We start from the raw sequence: 22,091 nt of genomic DNA, 5'->3' as shown, positions 1-22,091 counted from the left end.
GCAAATATTCTAGGTGCGTTGAATGTATTTATGAACAAAACGACCCAACACGGAGCCAACATTTTAGCATGGGGGGGCGCGGTCATCTGGCAATAAACTATGGACATAAATAAATACGTATAGTGTATTAGGAGGGTTTAAATGCTTTGGAAAACAAAAATTAGAGCAGGGTAATGGGGATGGTGAGTGCAAGGACTGTAGGGTAATGAAATGTCGCACCATTAAATAGGTGAGAAGATGACGTTTGAGCAAAGATTGGAAGGGACTGGGGAAGTTAACCACAGCAATACCTAGGGGGAGAGCAAGCCCCACGCCTGGAGAGAAGCAGCAACTAAAGCAAAGGGCAGGGTCTGGCTGGCATGCTTGAGAAGCAGCAGGCAGACCAGCCTAGCTGCAGGGGAAGGGTTGATGGGATGTGGTAGGATATGAGGGGCCGAGGACAAGAGAGGGAATGTGGCTGGACACAGAGTGTGGACGCGTACAGGTGGTAGGATTTGAAAGTTCCTTGGGAGAAGTTTTATCTGATTGAATCTTGTGTATCCTTTTCTTTATCTTAGCTTGGCTTTATTAGTAAGCATCTGACATCCCATTTCTCTCCTGTTTTTGGTGAAGGATCTCAGATCCTTTGTATCTCCTTGATTTTTTTGCTCTTTGAGAGTTGTATTCTCAGTCAGAGAGCTCCTTGAAGGTTTGCTTTCTCATGGAATTCTTAACAATAAGATTTAATTTAATGGCTTTCTACTTCATATATGCTCATAGAGACTTTATGAAAAATTGATCTTTTTAAAAAAATGAAGTGTTTTGGCGATTTGCCGATAAATTATATAAGCCTTGCCAGGAGCTATAGATTTGTTTTTAATTTAGAAGTCAAACTTTATCTTTAGAACAGGATGTTGGCGTGAGAGCTCCTGAACTCATAGTCTTGGCACCTCTACTTAGCAGCTATGTTGTCCTGTGCAAATAACATACTTTCTCAACTTCAGTTTCTATAAATGTGAATCGACAATAAGACTCACAGCACAAGATTATTGTGAGAATTGTTTCTTTAATGTATGTTAAAATAGATGGTATAAAAATGCTAGCAACTATTATTATCATCAAAGATGATAAGATAGCATTATTCCATTCTAAGCCTTTAGCAAAGCATTTTTCAAATTTCTTCCCTAAAACCTTTATTTTTCTGCTCATAATTCTTAATACTTTCTTTTCAAAACACTTTAAAAAATAAAATCCTTAAAATATAATTCAAGGAGGGGATTTGAGCTAAATATGTTATGAACCAGAGCTTTCCAGACTTGAATGTGCATAGCAATCACCTGGGTCTTGTTAAAATGCAGATTCTGACTCATTAGGTCTGGGGTGGAACCCGGATTCTGCATTTTTGACAGGCTCCTGGATGATGTAGATGCTGCTTGTCTGCCAACCAAACTTTATTGGAGTTGTATACCACTCTCCACATAAAATGCGTTTAGCTACCTAACATTAGCTGTGACATTTCATTATATTTGTGAATTATAAAATAATTAGCACAGTAGCATTGGTGTTATAAATGCTAAATAATCACCACAAAAAAGACCTGAGAAATTAAAGTCCATGTATACACATACGTAAAGAGAGGAATCAGAAAAGGAAGGGAACAGAGAGAAGCAATACCCAGCTCTCGAATCTGTTTTACTTCTCTGTTGGAAATCTGAAAGTTCTCCAGGAAACTGATAATCCAGACTCTCTGTTGGTTGAATTTTACTTTCCTTGAGGAATATTTCATCCTCAAGTATGAAGCTAAATAAACTCTTGAGATGCAAAGAAATTCATAGTAATGAACGTATGGCTAAGATTATTTTTCACTGGGTATTTTTGGTCTTAATTACCCTAACAGTTGTCTCCGCTATTGATGTCAAGAGATCATTAAGTATATTTGTAAAATTTTTAAGTAAGGTCCTCAACATACTCAGGGTGCTGCTGGTGAACACGGACCTGAATTTTGTATTTGATTCACTTGGTTTCTGGAGATGTTATCTCTTAAGAAAACATGTTGTCCTTCATTTTTACTTTTGTGGAGATAAAGATGTTTAAGGAATGTATAAAAAAATTATTCTAAAAATTTATCCAAAATAATATAGGAGATAAAGGGTAGAAGAAAATGATACAAGTAGAAAGTTTTAGGAATTAAGTAAATTCAAATTTGATGATTATTATCATTTGGTGTTTGCTTTGTGACCCGTGTGAAAATGTGCTTGTGTTCTCTGCTGAATAACTTTAAACTAGTTATTGATTAAGCGTGCACCAAAGCCACAAAGTTTCATCATGTTTCGTGGCCACTTATGCTTCAAGGCAAATCAAAAGTATTTTGACAGTTAGCTAATGGGATTTTTGATGGGAAAAGCAAATTAAAACAAACAAACAAAAGAACAAAAACAGCTCTCTGTACCTCAACGGATAGAACTAAGGCTTTTGCAGAGGTCGCTGGTAGACGTGAGTCTATGAAGCTGCTGACATTAGAATGGGTGTCTTGGGAGGAAACCACCTCAAATGCCAAGAAGAGATCCTTAAGAGCATCCTCAGTGATAGAGGATGGCGCGCCATGTCCTCAAAGCATGAAGTCTACATCTTTATTGTGACGTTTATCCCATTTGCTATAGTCAGCAACAGGGCTGTCATTCTCTGTGACATCCTGGAGCACACAGACCAAGGCCACATCCATCTGCCCAATACCTAGCATCATACTGGGCACGTTCTGCATGTTCAATCACTATTTGATCAATGAAAATGAATGATTTATGGCATTTTTAATTTTCTTCTTAATATAGCTTTTGAGCACAATAGACAGTAAATAAAAAAGGGGATTCAAATATTCACGCCCACTATTCTCACTTCAGTTTCTCTTGGGGAAAAAGCTGTTTGAATCTAAATACGTCACGTACAGCGATCACACTTACTAGGTAACTAGTAATAAGTTCAAGTTTCCACTTTTGTTTGTCCTTGCAGACAGAGCCTGGGAGCATAGAGTATTTTCTGGAACAAATGGGAATCTGGCCAACTAGTGATCTTTGCATTAGCATTCTAATAACTAGAGGCCAACGTGCCGTAGTGCTGTGTCAGAACTAATTTATGAAACTAGGTCCGAAGACTCATTAAAATGGTCACAATTCAGTGACTGCCCAATAAAATTAGACTACAGTTTTATTCCCATAACAGCGAATATTTTAACATACTATTAAGGACATATTTCAAGTGTTAAAACTAGGTTTGATTCTGTGAAGGGAAAAAACAACAAGATTGGAAAGCCATTTACTTTTGTACAAAATGGGCTCCATTCTCAGCTTTAGGCTGCAAATGCATCAAATGTTCATATTTTAGAGCACCCCGTGGGCTATACTTGTATTTGCAAGTCTGGAGCATTTTGTCCTCGGAATGAAGACACTTCTGGGCAGCGCCAGTGAACCACACGGCTGGGAACCCACCTGACCAAGACATGTCAGGCAGCTCAGCTGAGTCGAATGTGTCTCCCCCATTGCTGCCAGATACACACATGTCCCTACAGAGGATCTTTGATCGTGCGTCCCGCCCCATGATGCCCAAACTCCTAGAGACTCAGGGGGCACTGCTTTACAGGCTGCTTTCCACAGCCGAACCGGGTGCAAGTGGCAGAGGAGGCGTGACATCCAAACCCTGGTTAAGAGCAATGAGGTAGTAGGGAAAGTTCTAGAGTATGAGTCTGGTGCAGCTCCAGTCCAAGGCTGCTGCTGACTCTCATCTCCCTCAGGGCAGGAGCAGGGGACGCCCTCTGCCACTAGTTCAGTGCCTGGCACATGGCCGTGCTCAATAATCAAGACGGTTGTAGTGAACTGAGCTGACGATGTTATTATGAAAGCCACTTAATTTCTCGGTATCTCCGACATTCTCTATACGTGATGTGGGAATAATGATTCCTGCTCTGCTTATTCTGCAGCATTGTTCTGAGGCTCTAAACTACTAATAACTGCAAAAACGCTTTTTAATGGTATGGTGCTTTGACTGGGGTAATGTACAGCTATATTCATTCGCTTGTCAAACATAACAGACTATTTTCTTTATCTCCTGAATTTCTATTCAATGGAACGGTAATGAACCCCTAAATCTTCCAAATGTGAACAATAAAAGACTCTGAATGACTTTTCCTGGCGGTCTATATGCCATGGCTGAATTATTTAAACTTTTATTTAAACCTGGGGGAGGAAGCAAAACAAAAAATCCCGAGAATAAAGATAGTACTTTTAACTAGTTCCTTTACAAAAATATTTCTTTTAACTTTTTCCCCATCTAAAAATAACATTGGTGATATGGATGCCTAATTATAACATAAGTTAGACATCACTCTGACATCAAGGTCACATCTCTCCAGAAATGACAGATGCCAACAAGGATGACTAGTGGTAGACATAAGTAACAAGTGTGCATTTATTGTAGCTCTGTAAATAATATGTAATTAAAAGATTGAGTTAACTTTCCAAATGAGGAGATTCCAAATTGAATACATGGCAAAGAAATAAATGTAAAGTATTTTTTCTAAATATTTCAGGGTCTCTCATAAACCAGTGTTCTGGGGGAGTTCTGTTTTCCTGGATGTTTACAGATGTGCCATCCACAAAATATTCTATGTTCATCTAAATATGTAAAAACATTTGAGTTAAACACTATGGAAATGTTTTTCCAGAGTCTTATCCTTTAATACGCAGTGATGATATTCAAGAAAGGGATATATTATAGCATTTTTGCCAAACTTATTTTATCACGATATGTTTGGCAACATACCTATTAACATCTTTCAAAACATTGTTCAGATAAACTCCACTTTAGGAAATGTGCTGACAAAGTGAGCTTGGTTAGATACACTACAGCCCAAGCAAGCACAACCTTCTGGTCGGTATGAATTTGACCAGTAGTCTCACTGAGCTCCTACTGGATAAACAACACTTTGCAGGATGCTGATGAGCATAAGAAGTCGAGTGAAGTTATGACTGCCCTTTAGAGGTCCAGAGTCAAAGGGGACAATCATTCAGTAGTCAGTACCATTGGAACGATGTAAGAATGCAAAATGGTGGGGCAAAGAGGGAGAGTCACATCTATTTGGGTGTAGAATTGGAGATATATTCCAAAGAGTCAAAAGCATGAAATAATACAGTGCTGTTACTATCATCTTTAGTAGTACGCCAACAAGCATTGGTCAAATAAATATACTTACAGGTGTTGAATATCGTTTCTCAGGATGACCCTTGGGAACAGTACCTGTCTCCATTGGCCTCATCTTATTTACTTCAAAGCAAAATAGGTTCAGCTCATTGACTTTGTTCAGTTTTGTAACTTTGTAGTTATTTTGGTCATGGTATATTGACATCGCTTATTTAGTTTAAAAATAAAGGAAATAAAACTGATTGATTTACTTAGAACATTTAATACATTTTTGAAGTAATTTACTGTGAATATATGTGGCTAGTGGCTCAACAGGATATTTTTCAATTGTTTGAATCTGAGGTTTAATATTAGAAGTAGTACATTTTCATTTTTTCCTAGTATTTTTTCATGTGAACTTGAAATATTGAAACCTCAAAATAAGTATCCTATCTATTCTATAAGCTCCTGAGCTGGTGCTTTGTTGTTAGTGCCGTTGAGCTGATTCCACTCCTAGTGACCCTGTGTCCAGCAGAGGAGAACCCTGCCTGGTCTTTTTGTGCCGTCCTCTCACCTTCCAGCACTGTATCAGACAATACTCCACTACTATTCACAGGGTTTTCACGGCCAATTTTTTTGGAAGTGGGTGTCCAGGTCCTTCTTCCTAGTCTGTCTGAGTCTGGAAGCTCTGCTAAAAGCTGTCCACCATGGGTGGCCCTTCTGGTATTTGACATTACTGAAATTGAAATACCGGTGGCATAGCTTTCAGCATCACAGTGACATACAGCTGCCACAGTATGACAGCGGACAGACAGTCGTGTGGTTCCCTGACTGGGAAACCAACCTGGGATGAGATGATGAGAGCACTGACTCTTAACCACTAGACCACCAGGGCTGGCAGTTGGTGCTCACAGAGGCTGGTGAGGCCATGTGGGAAATGCAAATACCCCTACTCCCTCGGTGCGGAGGCCGGCTGTCTCCACTCACCTCCTAGCCTTGGTAAAGCTTCAGCTCCCTTCTGCTTTGGCCCTGTGACTGGAAAGAAGTGCAGGAGTTCTTCCACAGAAGTGTTGTGTGGGAAACACTGAAACAGAAACTCTTCCAGAGACTTCTTTGTGATGTTGCTCGCCTAGTTTTACCAATCTTTTCTACAAAATTATGGTTGTTACTTGCCAGATGATAGAGTCCACCAGGTACATGGGTACCTCCATAGGTACTTCTGCATAACAAGTAGGAATTTAACTAGGAGTTTTTGGAATCTCCCAAAAGAATTTGTTGAAAATGATTAAACCCACATCCTTTTTTGAGGATAATATTTCTAAGTATTAATATTTGGTACGAATCTGTTTGCAAACTGAGGAATTTAAGAAATAACACCTTATTTTCTGTATCTCAGTGTTTTACTCCAAAGCCGCTAACTTATGAGAGTGGCAGATAATTGAACCTTATCATCCTTTCTCTTGCCCTCCCTGTGGGTGACTCACACGGGGCCAGGATGAGCAGGCAAGGAGGCCTCTGAGGTCTCTCTGTCACTGACCACAAGGTTTCCTGCTAAGAAACCATTGACTCTGTTTGTATAGGCCCTTGGAGGCCAACAGCTCTTGAGGCATGAGAACCTGTGTGCCTGGGCTTCCAAATAAGCTGGATTGTCCTGAAGACATAATTAAATCCTGTATTTATAAAGTTCAGCACAAAGGAAATGCTCATGCATCCAGACCTGGGCAAGGCTTTATGATCACTGATTAACCAAGCTCTCTGCCCACTGTCATTCTCCCTTGACTACATCTGACCCCTTTCACCCTCGTCTCTGTCCACTAACACCAGCTTTTGGATGATCTTCACTATAGCAGTGTAAAATACATAAGTTTGCATATTTAAATATAAATTTTCATACATTCGAAGGAAAATTATGCATTTGAACACTATTCAGTGTCTATCGGGAACAAAAGATTTTCTTCTGCACTTTTAAATATCTTTGAACCAGGACTGATGTCTGGAAACACTGAGTTAGCAGCCTTTCTTAAAAGAGTTTCCATTGTACATCTATGCCGTGAAACTCCTAAGTGTATCTTAGAATACATTGGCCCCACATTATAAAAAAAATGGATGCTGCAATATTTGTGTTGACAGACTTAAGTCTCAAGCTTTTTATTTATTTACATGAAAAAATTTACATTTTCAGTTCATAAGTCATGGAATCTAAGCTGGAAACGTACACATAGTGTCTCAAGATAGTTCATGAACATATACCCTCTGCCATCATCACAGAACTTCTAAAATAATAGAAATCTGGGGGCCGGCTCCATGGCCGAGTGGTTAAGTTCACACGCTCGGCTGCGGCGGCCCAGGGTTCGGCTCCTGGGCGCAGACACGGCACCACTCATCAGGCCACGTTGAGGCGACATCCCACATCCCACAACTAGAAGGACCTGCAACTAAGATATACAACTGTGTACAGTGGGGGTTTGGGGAGATAAAGCAGAAAAGAAAAAAGAAGATTGGCAACAGTTGTTAGCTCAGGTGCCAATGTTTAAAAAAAATAAATAAATAAAAATAAAATAATAGAAATCTGCATTTGTTTCGTTTGCTTTTTTGTTCCAACTGTGTCACGTCTCAAAGATTCAGACAGCCCCCATCTTGGCTGTGCCTTATTCCAAATCATACAAGTCACAATCTTCATTCTCAGGACTGTCCTCTACTCAGAACCTCAAATTATATCCCATCAAATTCATTGTAAAGTTCGAATTGGGGTCTCTAATAAGATTCTCACATCCAGTAATCAACCTACCTCCAATTGCTCTTCTTTCCTACTATTTCCCTTGTCATAGCCTCTGCTGAAACCACTTGTTCACCAAAACCCACTGCCTCTGAAGATTTATAATGTACAACTTACCGTCTGTGTTCCCATTTTTAAAGTTCTTCATTAGTCATTAAGGACATAGAAAATAAACTTTATGATATATTTGTTATAAAAAAAGATGCTGTATTGCAAACCCATATTCCCACCTCCGAGTATAAGAAATAGCACATTACGATTAGCTTTAAAGTCCCCTGGATGTCCTTCCTAAGTCCTCCACCTTTTTCTAACCCTTGATTGGTAACCTTCATCCTGAGTTCATTGTTTATCTCTGCTTTCTTTTCTTTAGTATTATTACGTGCATTTTCCTTCCTATGCAATGTATCATTTAAATTTGAATTTTAATTGACATGAAAGGATTCGTTCTGTCAGTGTTTTTCCATGACATCATTTTGTGCTCAATGTTATGTTCCTGAGATGTATCAATGCATCAGTGTTGTTGCCTTTATCTCTAAGTCTCTCTCTCCCCCCTTTTCTTTTAAACTCTTGTAAAGCATTCCATTTTGTAAATATATCACAATTCCTTTATCCAGTTACTGTCAGTGAGATAGTTCTGTTTTCTCCAAGAATTTTTTCTATTTTTAGTGTACTGCAGTGAACATTCCTGTGCATTTCTTATGGGTCATATTTGCAAGAGTTTCTTTAGGTGCATACCTCCTAGTTCATAGGGTTTGAGCGTTTTAAATTTATTAGACACTGACAACTTATTTTCCAAAATAGTTGTAACAATTTATGCTTGTACCTGCAAGGTACACACATTCCAGTTGTTTCAAAACCACGTTAACTCTTGATATTAGACTTTCAGTGTTTTGATTTGATGTTCTGTTACTAATGAAGTTGGCTGTCTCTTCATGTGTGTGGTCAGCATTCATATTCCCTCTTCTACAGAGTGCCTTTACTAGTTTTTTACTCAATTTTCTATTTGGTGGTTTGTCTTTTTTTCCTAACATATGAACGAGACCTTTATATATTCCAGAAACAAATGCTTAGTCAAAGATTTCTTCATCCAGTTTGTGGCTTTTCTTTTCATTGTCTTTATGTGACTATTGATGAGCAGAAATTCTTAATTTTAATATAGTAGAATTTATCAATCTTATATTTAAGGCTCGTGCTTTTTACATTTGGTTTAAGATTATCCTTCCATACTCTAATCTCATAGACATATTCTACTGTATTGCCTCCTAAAAGCTTTGTATTTTTGCCTTTCACATTTAGGTTTTTATTCCAATAGTAATTGATTTCTTGTATGGTGCAAGGTAGAAGTCAATTTCATGTTTCTCCTTGTGGGAAACTAATTGTTATAGCATCAAAAGTCTATCCTTTACTAACTCTTCTGCTTTGCTGGCTCTGGCATAATTCAAGTATCCATATATGTGTGTGTCAACTTGAGGGCTCCCTACTCTGCTCCGTTGGTTCATTTTCTACCTTTGTACCAATGCTATAGTTACTATAACTTTAAAATAAATCTTGATGAGGCAAGTTTGTTTGTTTTTTTCCCAGGTGTATCATGGTGGTTTTTGACCCTTTGCTAGATCATATAAATTTTAGAATTAAACTCCACAAAGACACAAAAAGAATATTTGGGGATTTTATTGGAATTATATGAAACCAATAAGTCAACTTGGCGAAAGTTGACATATTTATTGTATCAAGTTCCAATTTCTCTGTATTTATGTAAGATTACTGTAAAAATCTTCCAATACAGTTTTATAATTTTCTCCGTAAATGTTTTTTAAAATTTTGTAATATATTTGTCCCTAGGTACTGTAGTTTTATACTATATAAATGATGTCTTTTAAAATTATATTTAAAAATATACATTTCTGTGTAGAGATACACAATTGGATTCTGTATAGTGGCTTTGAATCCAACAAACTTACTAAACTTTCTTATTAATTGTAATAATCTGTGGATGCTTTGGAGTTTTTATGTTATCGGCAACTATGGCAGTTTCTTTCTTCTTTCCCACTTCTGATATTGTTTTCTTGTCTTACTTCACTGGCTAGGATATCCAGGACAGTGTTGTATAGAGATGGTGACAGTGGATGCCCTTTCAAATTCCTTGATCTTAAAGAAAATGTGTCCAATATCTCACCATTGTATGATGTTTTCTATAGGTTTTTGTAGACATCCTTTATTAGGTGGAAGGAGGAAGTTTCCTTCTCTTCCTAGTTAAGGGTTTTATCACATATGGATGTTGAATGAGATAATCATATGTTTCATATCCTTTAATGTGGACACTGTCTCCTGTCCCCTCTGACCCACCAAACGTGGAAACTAGAGCTCAAGTTCTGGCCCCAACAAATGTCCTTGAGGAACAAGGCAGGTTCAGTGTTCCACTTGCATCTGAGTTCCTGCTTTCACCCACATGTAGGCTTCTCTGAACTTTCTTGCTAGCTTTCTTTACTTTCTTGCTAGCTTGATGTTGTCTTTTTTAAAAAGACATTTTATATTTTATCTAGAAATTTTACTTGTTTCTAGGGATGGGTGGCTCAGTGTATTTAGTCCACTGTACAAGACGTAGAAGTCTTACTTTCTTTTCTGTCAAAATAATGTCCATCACTTCTTTCAAAGCTTCCCTTGAAGTTTGCTTCTTTAGGTTTTCCTTTCTATTATCCGTTGGAAATTTTAACTTCACTAAATCTAGTTGTTTATGTCACTTCCTGACCTTTGCCACTCAACATTCTAATTTTTTAAGAAATTAATTACATTTTTTAAAGATTGAGGCTGACCAGTTGTATGTGCATGCTGTTTTGTTGTCCCTTTAAACATCTTCTTACCTATCTTAGAGACCGTCACATTTTCAGTTCATGAAGACAAAGGGGTGCTTTCTTCTTTTTCTGCCCATCCTAGAATTCTATACTTGCACATTCCAGTTGCTGCGTGCACTTTGCATTCTCTCAGTAAACCTGGGCTGCTTTACAACTCCACCCTTCTATGTTCCTTCTCTACATGAGAGGAAAATTTCTCTTATGAACAAAGCCGAGTCTCACGTAAATGTCTGTGCAAAAACTGAGACACTCCTGGCAAAAAATCCAAATCAGAAGGATACCTCATTCTCTCTCTCTCTTCATTTATAGTAAGCATTCCTGATTCTTCTCTTGATCAACATTTTCTTTTTTCATATGTTATATATTTTCCTATTTATTATGTTTGCTGCTTACTGTCCATCTACCTCAGTAGAAACTAAGGTCCACAGGGTGTGGATCTAATCTGTCTGTGCATGATGAGTCTCAAAAACGGCCCAGCCTTGAGCAGGGGCTCCTTAAACACTTGAGTGACATGCAACATTTGCATAGGCAAATGGCAAAAAAGAAAAGAAAACTCCATGATTTACTTTTCTCAAATGGTTTAATATTTTCTTAATCAGTGATATTTTATTTTATGCTTTTAGATATCAACATGGCAGGGGAACCCAAACCATACAGACCAAAACCTGGAAACAAGAGGCCCCTTTCTGCACTTTATAGGTAAGTATGCAAATACTATTTTGCTATATGTAGTTGTGAAAATTTTTTTGCTACTTTGAAAGGCGATAAAACCTGTAAAGCATCAAATATTTTGAAGAACAATCTTCACTGGCATAAGGTACAGTCGTGTGTCACTTAACAACAGGGATACGTTCTGAGAAATGCATTAGGTGATTTTGTCATTATGTGAACATCATAGGATGTACTTACACAAACATAAATGGTATAGCCCACTACACACCTAGGCTATATGGTACCAATCTTAGGGGACCACCGTCGTATATGTGGTCCTTCATTGATGGAAGCATCGTTATGCTGCCCATGACTGAACAACAAAATATTGGTGGTCAAAACATAAATGTATCACGCAGCATTGACAGGGATATTGGAAGCCTAACTTTCTCATCTCTGCTTAAACAATCCTTCCACAAGATATTTTCTAATAAAATCTAATAAAAATCTCTAATGATTCTACTTGACAAGTGGTGGAAAGGTCAATATTTGTTGACTACTGCATCCCGTGTACTGTGTGTGTTTTACGTGTGTTCTAATTAAATTTTCACAAAATCCTGCAATGTAGATATTGCTATTCTCATCATATTGATCAAGAACCTGATATAAAGCTTCTTAGAGATTTTCCGTAGGTCACAGCATTGGTAAATAATGACACCAATACTCAAACTCATGTTTTCTGATGCCACACTGAATTCTTTCCACCTGGTCGTTCAGTCTCTTTTGTTACAAAGTACATGTTCCTTTCATCCTCATTTCTCCAAAACGTCAAATGCAGACCATCTCTTCTTCAGAGAGACATATCTAACTCCTTTAACCTTTCCTAATATACTTCAGTCTGAGTCAGTTTAATACTCTGAGCTTTTCTCTCTACATGCCCAAATTTATCAGTGTCCACATCTATAATCTCAATTCTAGGTGGCTAGAGTAGATTATATTTAGCATCTTTATTGTTCTACATATACTTCTATTAGATTTTTAAAAATCAGTTGATTTGGGGAAGAAGACAAGAGTAAACTCCTGGAACTTTCGATTCTTTAAAAATAACTACTTTTGGAAAAAAACGTCGTGTTTTGCTGTTAAGCCATATGTCACACTTCATGTACTTTTGCCATTGGTTTTTGTACTGTAAGTGCTGACTTTGCATCTATCTCTGTTAAATTCCCTTTTGTTAGATTTAGCCAATTGTTCCAGGCTATTGAGATCTCCTATCATCCAATTTATTTGGTCCTCTCCCAGACACACATCATTCCATCAGTGTCTGCATCCAAAGAGCTAATGTGAGTGTCAAGCAAGGCCCCCTTTTTTCTTGATACATTTGGATAAAGGAGAATTGAATCATACATGTTAAGACTGATTGTGTTCCGATGTAGTGAAGTAAGAAGAATGCTCAAAAGATAGCTTGGAGCCCTTTCATTTTCTTTGTTCTCTGAAAACTAGCATATCTTCTTTTCAGCTACTCATTGCTTCATTTCCTGAAGTAAAAAATAAGAGGGTTGGAACTAGATGAGTTCCACACCTAACACCCTGGGGCTCTCTAATGTATGGCCATGAGAGATCTTAAAAGATATATTGGAGATATATCTTAATTGTTCTTATTATTTTGGCTATGTCAATTTATTTAATTTTAATAAAAAAGATATAGAAAGATGGAAAGCTACAGGACTTGAAAAATGTTGATAATTGGTCATAAGGCAGTACTGATGTTAAAGGTCAGAGAGAAAGTGATCAACAAAAGGCAAATGATACTTTCTGTACCTTTTTTGAGGTAAAGAACAATGTTTATAAAACAGAGAAATGCAAATTATTTTTGATCAAATTTATTTTTAAATGTATGTGTGGAGCTGCAGCTAATGCAGAAGATTTGAAAAGTCGCATTTTCAAGTATTAACAAAACAAGCTGGCAATAGCTTTTTTTCTCATGAAAGAGTTACCACTATCTGTGTAATGATGTTAATTTTCCTATTTTCCCTGTTCTTGGAGTGTTTTGATTTTTTTATGAGAATAGAAGTTTATGACAAGAAGCAAATGTCTTTTTAACTGTTATTTCTCTATTACTAAGTAATGTTGAATTGTGAATTCAAAAGAATTAGAAACAGAAGTTCATTTAAATCTGATATATTGTACACAAATCACATTAGTGGGGAGATGTTTATTTATCCTGTTTTCATCTGTCTACACAGATGAGGCTGGGGTGCACTCAAATTTCAAAACAATAACAGAGAGAAAAAAAGGAGTGAACGTGCAGCAGAGAAAGCCCTGTTATACACGCTTTCTCATTCCTACAGGAGCTTAATAACCGTGATACCTTACTTTTATGTAGACAAACTGCGTTTTCAGAGTCATTATTCGTCTGTTCACTACAGAACTCTGCAAGGTTGTTATTATGTGCTTTACTTTATAGACGAGAAAACTAAGTTTCCAAGACAATAAAGGATTCACCCAAAGTCAGATAACACGATTGGGAACTGAACTCTGGGTTTCAGCCTTCAAGTCTAATGATCTTGCCACTAGACCACAGCTCCCCATGTTTACTCACCTGCTACCATTTAAACAATACGATGATAAAAAGCAGAGATTCCTGCCCACGAGAACCAATGGTCAGTTATATTTCTGTCCACAAATCCCATACCAGCAGGTGGCAAAGGAAAGACTATACACTATACACAGCCCAAGAATGAGAGCGACCGCCTATTTGTGTGAGCAGAGGGCGCAGATTTTGAACTTCAAGTTCTTTATCTAACACAATAGTTGCATAATTTTCTTGATAGGGTAAGATTGCATAATTGGGGTGAAAGTACCTGACTCAGGGTAGGGAACGTGGTAGCAGCTTGAAAAGGGCTGGTTTCTACTTTGCAGTTCTTTGCATCTTTGGGTCTGTTCCCTTCTCTGTAAAATGAGTGCTGGAACGATTTCATTGTTCATTCACTCATAGACATGAGACATGTGCACTGTCGACCTGCTATGGTTTAGCACTGTGGTAGCTGTGCTTCTAGGCAGATGGCACAGAAGATGCCAAGGCTGCCAGGCAGGGAGAGACGATAACGAAATAAAAGTAGAATATTTTTACAGTTATTGGTCACCTCTGCCTTGCCTCCAAACGGCTATGTCTTTGCGTCTATTCGCTCCGTAAATAGATGTAAATTATACGCCATCAGACTGTCGTCTTCCTTATGTCCATTGTATCTCCATCATCAACCACATGGAGTACCCACTGAGGCGTCACTTTGCTTTGTCATTTATTTATTTATTTATTTATTTTAGATTTTTTAAACTTTTTTCCTTTTTCTCCCCAAAGCACCCCGGTACGTAGTTGTATATTCTTCGTTGTGGGTCCTTCTAGTTGTGGCATGTGGGACGCCCACTACATAGTTGTGTAGCCTTCGTTGTGGGTCCTTCTAGTTGTGGCATGTGGGACGCCGCCTCAGCGTGGTCTGATGAGCGGTGCCATGTCCGCGCCCAGGATTCGAACCAACGAAACACTGGCCCGCCTGCAGCGGAGCGCGCGAACTTAACCACTCGGCCACGGGGCCAGCCCCAGCTTTGTAATTTATTTTAATAGGACTTTTAGTTTAGCCAAAAAACCTTCACTGAGTGTTTATCATGTGGTTTAATTAACATGGTACGCATAGAAGACACAAAATTTTTTTAAAAACATAGAAAAGCTTCAAAATATTTACTGTCTTATGCACATATAATTAAGGAACATAAATAAAATATGCATATAGTTCTATAAGAAAATAAATGAGAGTTAACTGATTCTGCCTAGGGGAAGAGAGTGAAAATCTGGATGACAACTGAGCCAGCTTCTGAGTGAGCAGGCCTTCATTCAGCATACAAAGGGAAAGAAGGGCATGGGGGCAAAGAAAATGTGTGCCAAGGCAAAGGCACCAAGATAAAGAAGAATGTCTCCTGGTGGGAACTATGATAGCCTACTTGCTGGAGAACAAGTAACTGGAACAATGTGGCAGCCTGGATATGAGGATCTCTAAGTGCCTGCTCATCAGCTTAAGGAGATTTGGCTTTCATTCTGCAGGCAACAAGGCACCATTTGAATATGGTGAGTGGTTGGACATGGGGTGTAAGAAAGAGTGAGAGTCACAGATATGTCCAAGATTTCTAGCTTAGGCAAGTAGGGGAAGGATCACGTGATTCTGATAGGAGAAAGAGGAAGGTCATGATATGCAGCAGCGGGCTCTGATGGTGGGGAAGGAAGCAAAAAGAAATCATTTCAGTCTTGGACACGAATTTATAAAGACAGACAATTCATTAAAATAGCACTTGCAATAAAAATGTCTCCCATTAGAGGCTATTTGTAAATGAAACATAATTAATCATTTGTGAACATTCCATAAATATTAGACCTAGCCCCAATAGTGAATAGCAAATCCATTCTCTAGGGAAAATATTGTAACTTTTAATAAATTGCTGCTTCGAATGTGCAACGTACTTTACACAGTGTCTATAGTGCTCTAAGGTAATAATTCTCCCCCAGGAAGTGAATTTCCCAGAATGCCAAGTTCCAATTAATGCTAAATAATTGCTAAAGGAGAATAATTGTATGATGGTTTTGCTTGTGCATGTAAAGGGAGACAGATCTTTCCTCTCTGATGTAAGTAAAGCCAATAAGCAGAGAACAAAGATAATGTTTATCAGAGCTGAACAAGTCCAGGTTTTCATTCACCAAGAGGCAGCCCTCCAGTCACGGGGAGCACAGCTCAGTAAGACACATAAAACATCCAGTTTCATCCCACTCATTGCATGGATATTACTAAGTATCCCATCCAAATAGGGTTTTATGGCTGTTATACAGATGCCTTTCATAGCAACCCTGCCACCCCACACAGATGACCATGACAATCAAGATTGTCACTGCAAGCAACCTCAAGACTCCTTAAGATGTCTAAAGCATAACTTATAGTATCACCATTTTAAGATCACCACAATTGGCGGTGGTAGCCGTGAATGCAGGTTGTATTATGACAACTTCAGTGATCAAAAATTTTCAGAGCACAGGCCAAGTAAGGTGACTGCAGCAAAACAGCTCTGGTGATTTGTTTACCACTGGACCTACGTGAGTTCTATTATTGTCTTTCATGGTGACTCTCGCACATCTTCAGGTGACCCAAAATGTCCCCTACAGCCTTGGCAATAGAAACGAAACAATGGAAGCTAATTTCAGGTAATGGTAAATAGCAAAAATCAAATATAGAGGAAAAGTATCCACTTCCTTGACTTGCTCTTTTTGCTGAGAAATGTTTACTGATTAGCTGTTGATTATTTTATGTATTCTCTGTCTCCTTTTATAATGTCAAGGATAATACGCATTCACTTTTAGATGCTTAACACTTCCAATGTCAATGCCTCCCTTCGTACAGGTTCCATTTCACCTGCCTCGCCAGGTGAGCCCACTCCGAAAGCCATCTAGGAATGGACCCTTGATTTTTGACCCGAGTGTGAGGAGGAGAGGGAAATGCTGATGCATCCTGTGCTTCTGAAACAGACACAAGCCCGAGCACTGACATGCCTATGAGGTTCAGTTTCAAAGTATGTTGTTGCTGGGTCTGTGTAGCGATTGCAGTCTCTTTTTGCTCTGGGTCCAGCCTTTCCTAGGCAATCAAATTACTGACACAGAAAAATGTAGCTGCCAATATCCACAAGAGAAGATACAAAATAAATGTCCACTTCTAAAACTCAAAGCGGAATATCCATACATCTGGGTAATTGAGGGTGAGTTCTCTTTCACTCACGCTTCCCAAGGGAATATTGAAATGCGGTCGAACCTGAAAAGGTCCCAAACATTCCCTTTGTTGATGGTTTATAGCTGCGCAAATGTTTTGTATGACTATATTCGGTGGAAAGGGTGTTAGGCGGGCCTGGCTCCTAAAACTGGCGCAGCCTTACCAGTGGTCTGTATTGGACCTCCTGTTCCTTAGCTTCCTCAGCTGCGTAAAGGAAGAATAAAGGTTTCCTGAAAGACGATCTATTTAAGGAGCCTGGAACTCTTGGAGATGCTCTACACATTTTAGTTATTCTCATTATTATGATTATTCAAAGAAAAAGGTCAATAATAAAGTATTTTAAGAAGTAATTTTAAAGGAGCCCGGAGCTATGATAATGTTGCTAAAATTCACACAGTCAACTAAACAGGTTAACATTACCCATCACTGCCTAAAGAAGAGATATATTTTTTAAAGATGATGTTTACTTATAGTATGTCCCTCATATTTCAACACTAAGCAAATGTAATTTATAAACCTTTTAATTTAAAATGTTTAAAGAAATGCTGACACGATACCCATTAAAATAGTTCTGCTGCAGGCAATTCTCTGCTAGGTTAAAGAATGGCCTATTTGCAGTTCTCCATTATTTTTTTTAAGGCATAAATATTCATGAGTATCTTCTTGCATATGTAAAGAACACGGCAGCAGTAAAGGGAGACTAAATGGTGCAATTCTTTAATTCAGAGAATCCATCTCAAAGGCTTTTTGAAAGACTACAGTTCTATTAGTTTGATTTGAGGTAATTTATGGTAAAAATCAAAGGAAGCAAACCATGCAACCAATTTTAAAAAGAGGTAAATAATAAGAGCCAAGAATGAGCTGGGAGTTGGGAGTGGAGTGAGCAGGTAGCATCAGGCAAATTAGATTTAGACAACTTATGGAATAATAGGCATTACAGGTGAGCAGCAGACTTAGCTATTGGGTTCCTGGCAGCCAAAGCAAAAAGGAGGAGGAACATGATGATTTATATAACCATCTATTAAAAGAGAGCATTCCAATCTGGGATCAGAAACTATCTTTTTTCCTTAACTCTCTCTTCTGAGAGAAACTTATCGCATGTGCAATCATCTAAACAGCACAATAGATACTACCCTCAGTAGAAGTTATACAACACACACACACACACACACACACACGCACAATATTTTTAAACTAATGGAATTTTCTTATGAAGTTTCTTAGTAAAAGCCAAGGATAAATTGCAGTAGAACAAGCCACAGAGTCTTCCTTTCTGCTTCTCCCAAGGCAGTTTACTATCTTGTGACAAACTGCACAAAACTCAAAAAAGAGTGATGTTCCAAGGTGTCTAGATCTGCATAGCAGCCAGGATTTAAATTCCCCACACAGCTGCATTCTGAGAGGAGACGGAAAGCGAGACGGCCTGACCCCTTGGTTGGCTTGTCTACCCAGCCCCAAGGACTGGAAGAAAAACACCCTGCTGGGACATTTATAGCCTTTCACATAGGGGCCTCTTGATCTGTTACTTGATACCCCTCCTCTGGGGTGGGGAGAAATGGGAAAGCAGTGGTCAACCTAGCCTGGGATAGAAGGGGCTGAAATTTTACCCCATCCTCACTGTTGCCGGGTACAAATGAAGACATGCAGATCTTTTCTTGTAGCTGGTACTTTTCCTGTACTTCAGCACTGCAGCCTCTCATGAAATAGTTGCTTTCTTTCAGTTGTGAACATGGGGTTTTCTGTTGGACCAAGGCCTCCTCATCAGCAGGACTCCAGTGTGATGGCCTTTTGTGCTCTATGCTCTTTGTTTCTTACTTCATGCTTTGCATGCTGGGGTATTCAAGTTAGAACACTGACACTAACACTGCTGGTCCCCACCGCAGCGCAGGAGGGTGGTGGGAGTCTCATATTGCTGGGTCGTTGCCTGCGTGCTCCCTGCCTGGGAGGAAGGTGCTTTCCAGATTTTATCTCCCAAAAGACAATGCTCTTGCATGCTCGCAAGGTGGAGTGTCTTCACTGTCACTGCTGATTTCATTATTTTGGTTTTTCTGATCATTATCCTTAGATCCAGTGACCTGTTATTTTAGGACAGCCCTCAACCCCAGGTAAAGAATTTAGGACCTTGAGCTTGCAACCTAAGATATATTTATAAGTTGGTTGTAAGAAGAGTTAAATCAGTCCCTTTTGCCCCTCAAGGGCTCTTGTCCCTCTGTCTTCTCAATCCACACATTAAGTTCAAAATTCCAGGATGTTCCGCATTCCACAAGGCTACATGGACGGGAGGATGAAAGAAATTGAAATGTGTCTAAAGTCTTGTTTCTAGACAAATCAAATTAAAGACTAAAAATTCTTCAGTGTGGGAGTGGTACCCTTTCTTTACACTGTTAATACAACTAAAGACCAAATCTTCTCCCAACCCAGAATTTCTCTCCACAAAGGTAGTAGACAAAGAAAGCACTTTTTAAAATAAATATTAACCCAGAATGTGATGTGCATCATAGCTGATCTACTAAGAAATCGCAAAGGCAGAAGTAAATCTCACCCTTTAAATAATGAAGCAGATATAACCCATTCCATATATGTTCTCAGGATAAACAATAACGAGTCCTCAAGAAGGAGGATCTGACAGGACCCTTTCCCATGCGTAGTTCATCATAAATTCACCTTAAGTGGGGTGACCATCTATGTCAACTAACTGAAAGTTGGTTTTATCCAAAAGAATATTAAACTTTTCATATCTTGAGCCAGCCCTGATGGCCTAGTGGTTAAAGCTCAGTGTGCTCCACTTCGGCAGCCTGGGTTCATTTCCCTGTCACAGAACCACACCACCTGTCTATCAGTTGCCATGCTGTGGCAGCGGCTCACACAGAAGAACTAGAAGGACTTACCACTAGGATACACAACCATCCACTGGGGCTGTGGGGAGAAAAAAAAAGAGGAAGATTGGCAACAGATGTTACCTCAGGATGAATCTTTACCTGCTAAAAAAAAAAAAAAAAAATGAACCCTCAAAGACTAGACTAATTGAATGTTCTTGATGGGTCAAATATTGGCCTTTCAAAGGTACACTGTAAGAAAACAAAAACACTTCTTGCACTTGGAACACCTAGGTTAGCCTCCTACCCTCCCACAGACACTGGGAGATGGGGCTGCTACTTCCCTTGGTGCTTACATGTCAAAGAGATGGCACCCTGGTCCTAGACAAAAGGCTTGCCTAGGCCATAAAGGTTTATGTAGCCTTCGAAAGGATTTAGATGCATTTCAGAAAGAGACGAGACTCCTTACAATGACAAATTTTCTAAAATAGAAGAAGGAGGAGAGGGAAATCTCTTCCCTTATTTTCAGGAGGGAGTATTAAGTTTTAAGTTTGTAGGTTTTGGTCTCAATTTATTTAAAAGTACAATCGACAGTGATATTTAAGGACGGGCTCATATGAAATAGATGGACAGTTCCTGTAATAACGCCCCTTCCCCAGGGGCTATGGCTGTGTACCCCCTCACTGATGGCTCCTCTGAAGCACTGGGCTTCTCCCATAATGTTCCCATCACACAGACAAGGATGCTTTGTGGCCAGACTGACTGCTTATCTTCTAACTGGAAAAAAACCAGTAATAAGAAAAATGCCACGTTGTAGAAGAATGTCTGAGCCCATACGAAATGAGGAGAGGAGAAAAGAGGAAATGAGTATTTATAATACAGGTAGACATGATTGGATTAATGAGAAACCAAACAGCTCGTTTTCCTCTGTCATCTTGTCTCCCTTTATCTTGTGAATGATTTTTTTAACGACATGTAAGTATTTTATAAAATTAACTGATTCTCTTATCTTTATAAAAGTATATTTTTCCCTGGTCAATTAACATTCAAAAATACTTTAAAATTATAAGCTAATAGAAAATATTGCGTTATAGAAAGATTTTTGAAGTTTTAACTATGAGCAAGTTTTGCATGGTAAAAAAAGTGAAGTTTGTAAGTTTGTGAGCTTTGGTTGGCTTTAAATGCATTAATTAGAAACTAGTCCACAATTTTCTTGCAAAAATTACATAAACTCTTTGGTGTCTTTGCAAGACTAGTGCTTCTGGTTGAGTTATAAGTACCAAAAGGGAAGCTAGAAATGCCTCCTTTATCAATGTCTAGACAAATGAGGGCAAGAAGGGGAACACAGTCTTACTTGGTCATCAATCAGCCATGTATGATGAATGGTTCTCATGAAAATTAGTTCTTTGGGAAATTAGTGAACTCAGACTTTCAAAATTTCTTTCTAGTGGAATGATAACATGATTGATAATTCATCCTTATTGGTATTGTTAAATTTCAGACTACTCGGAGTACTCAGGGATCTTCGAAATATAATTCATCTATATTTACTGTAAGGTGGAATTGAGAGAGAAGGGGCTTGTCGTGAGCTCAGCATATTACGTTGCAAACGAAACTGAGACGCTGTATAGTTTGCCCTTTAATATTTGTCTGAGATATCTTCTGTCTGGCCAAGTCTCCGCTTATGTGTCGGGATCACTGAGTCCTGAAAGATGTCAGTGGCCCTTAGAAGGAACACGGGATTGAAGTCCCAAAACCGGCACCCACATCCTGTACCTGCTGCTATGGGTCCAGCCAACTAGCCCAGTTCTCTCATAATAACATGAAGGAGTTAAGATAAACCATTTCTTAGTTTATGCCCATTTCTAGCATTTTGAGATGCTGCTATTTACTTTCTAATCCAGAGACTCAAGTAAGGCATAGGTGCTTCATTAACAAGTTTATTCCTATTTTCCTTCAAAATCTATCCAGTATCTTAAAATATTCGTATCTTTTGACTAAGTAATTCTATTTCCAGACATATATCTAAGAAAATAATCCTAAATAT

General features: G+C 38.6%; 1 protein-coding gene across 36 annotated transcripts in view; it reads left to right on the top strand.

Moving 5' to 3' along the window:
• Nucleotides 1-22,091, top strand: part of RALYL (RALY RNA binding protein like) — a 674,426-nt gene that overhangs the window by 513,274 nt on the left and 139,061 nt on the right. For all 36 annotated transcript variants that reach the window (XM_070222092.1, XM_070222081.1, XM_070222086.1 and 33 more), the window contains one exon: nucleotides 11,400-11,475. In XM_070222092.1, the coding sequence (XP_070078193.1) occupies nucleotides 11,400-11,475 (76 nt within the window). The remainder of the gene's footprint in view (nucleotides 1-11,399; nucleotides 11,476-22,091) is intronic.

The sequence above is a fragment of the Equus caballus genome, chromosome 9 (genome assembly GCF_041296265.1).
Source record: "Equus caballus isolate H_3958 breed thoroughbred chromosome 9, TB-T2T, whole genome shotgun sequence".
Classification (NCBI taxonomy): Eukaryota; Metazoa; Chordata; class Mammalia; order Perissodactyla; family Equidae; genus Equus; species Equus caballus.
Note: the sequence above shows the minus strand (reverse complement) of the source record. Positions and strands in the feature narration are given on the sequence as shown.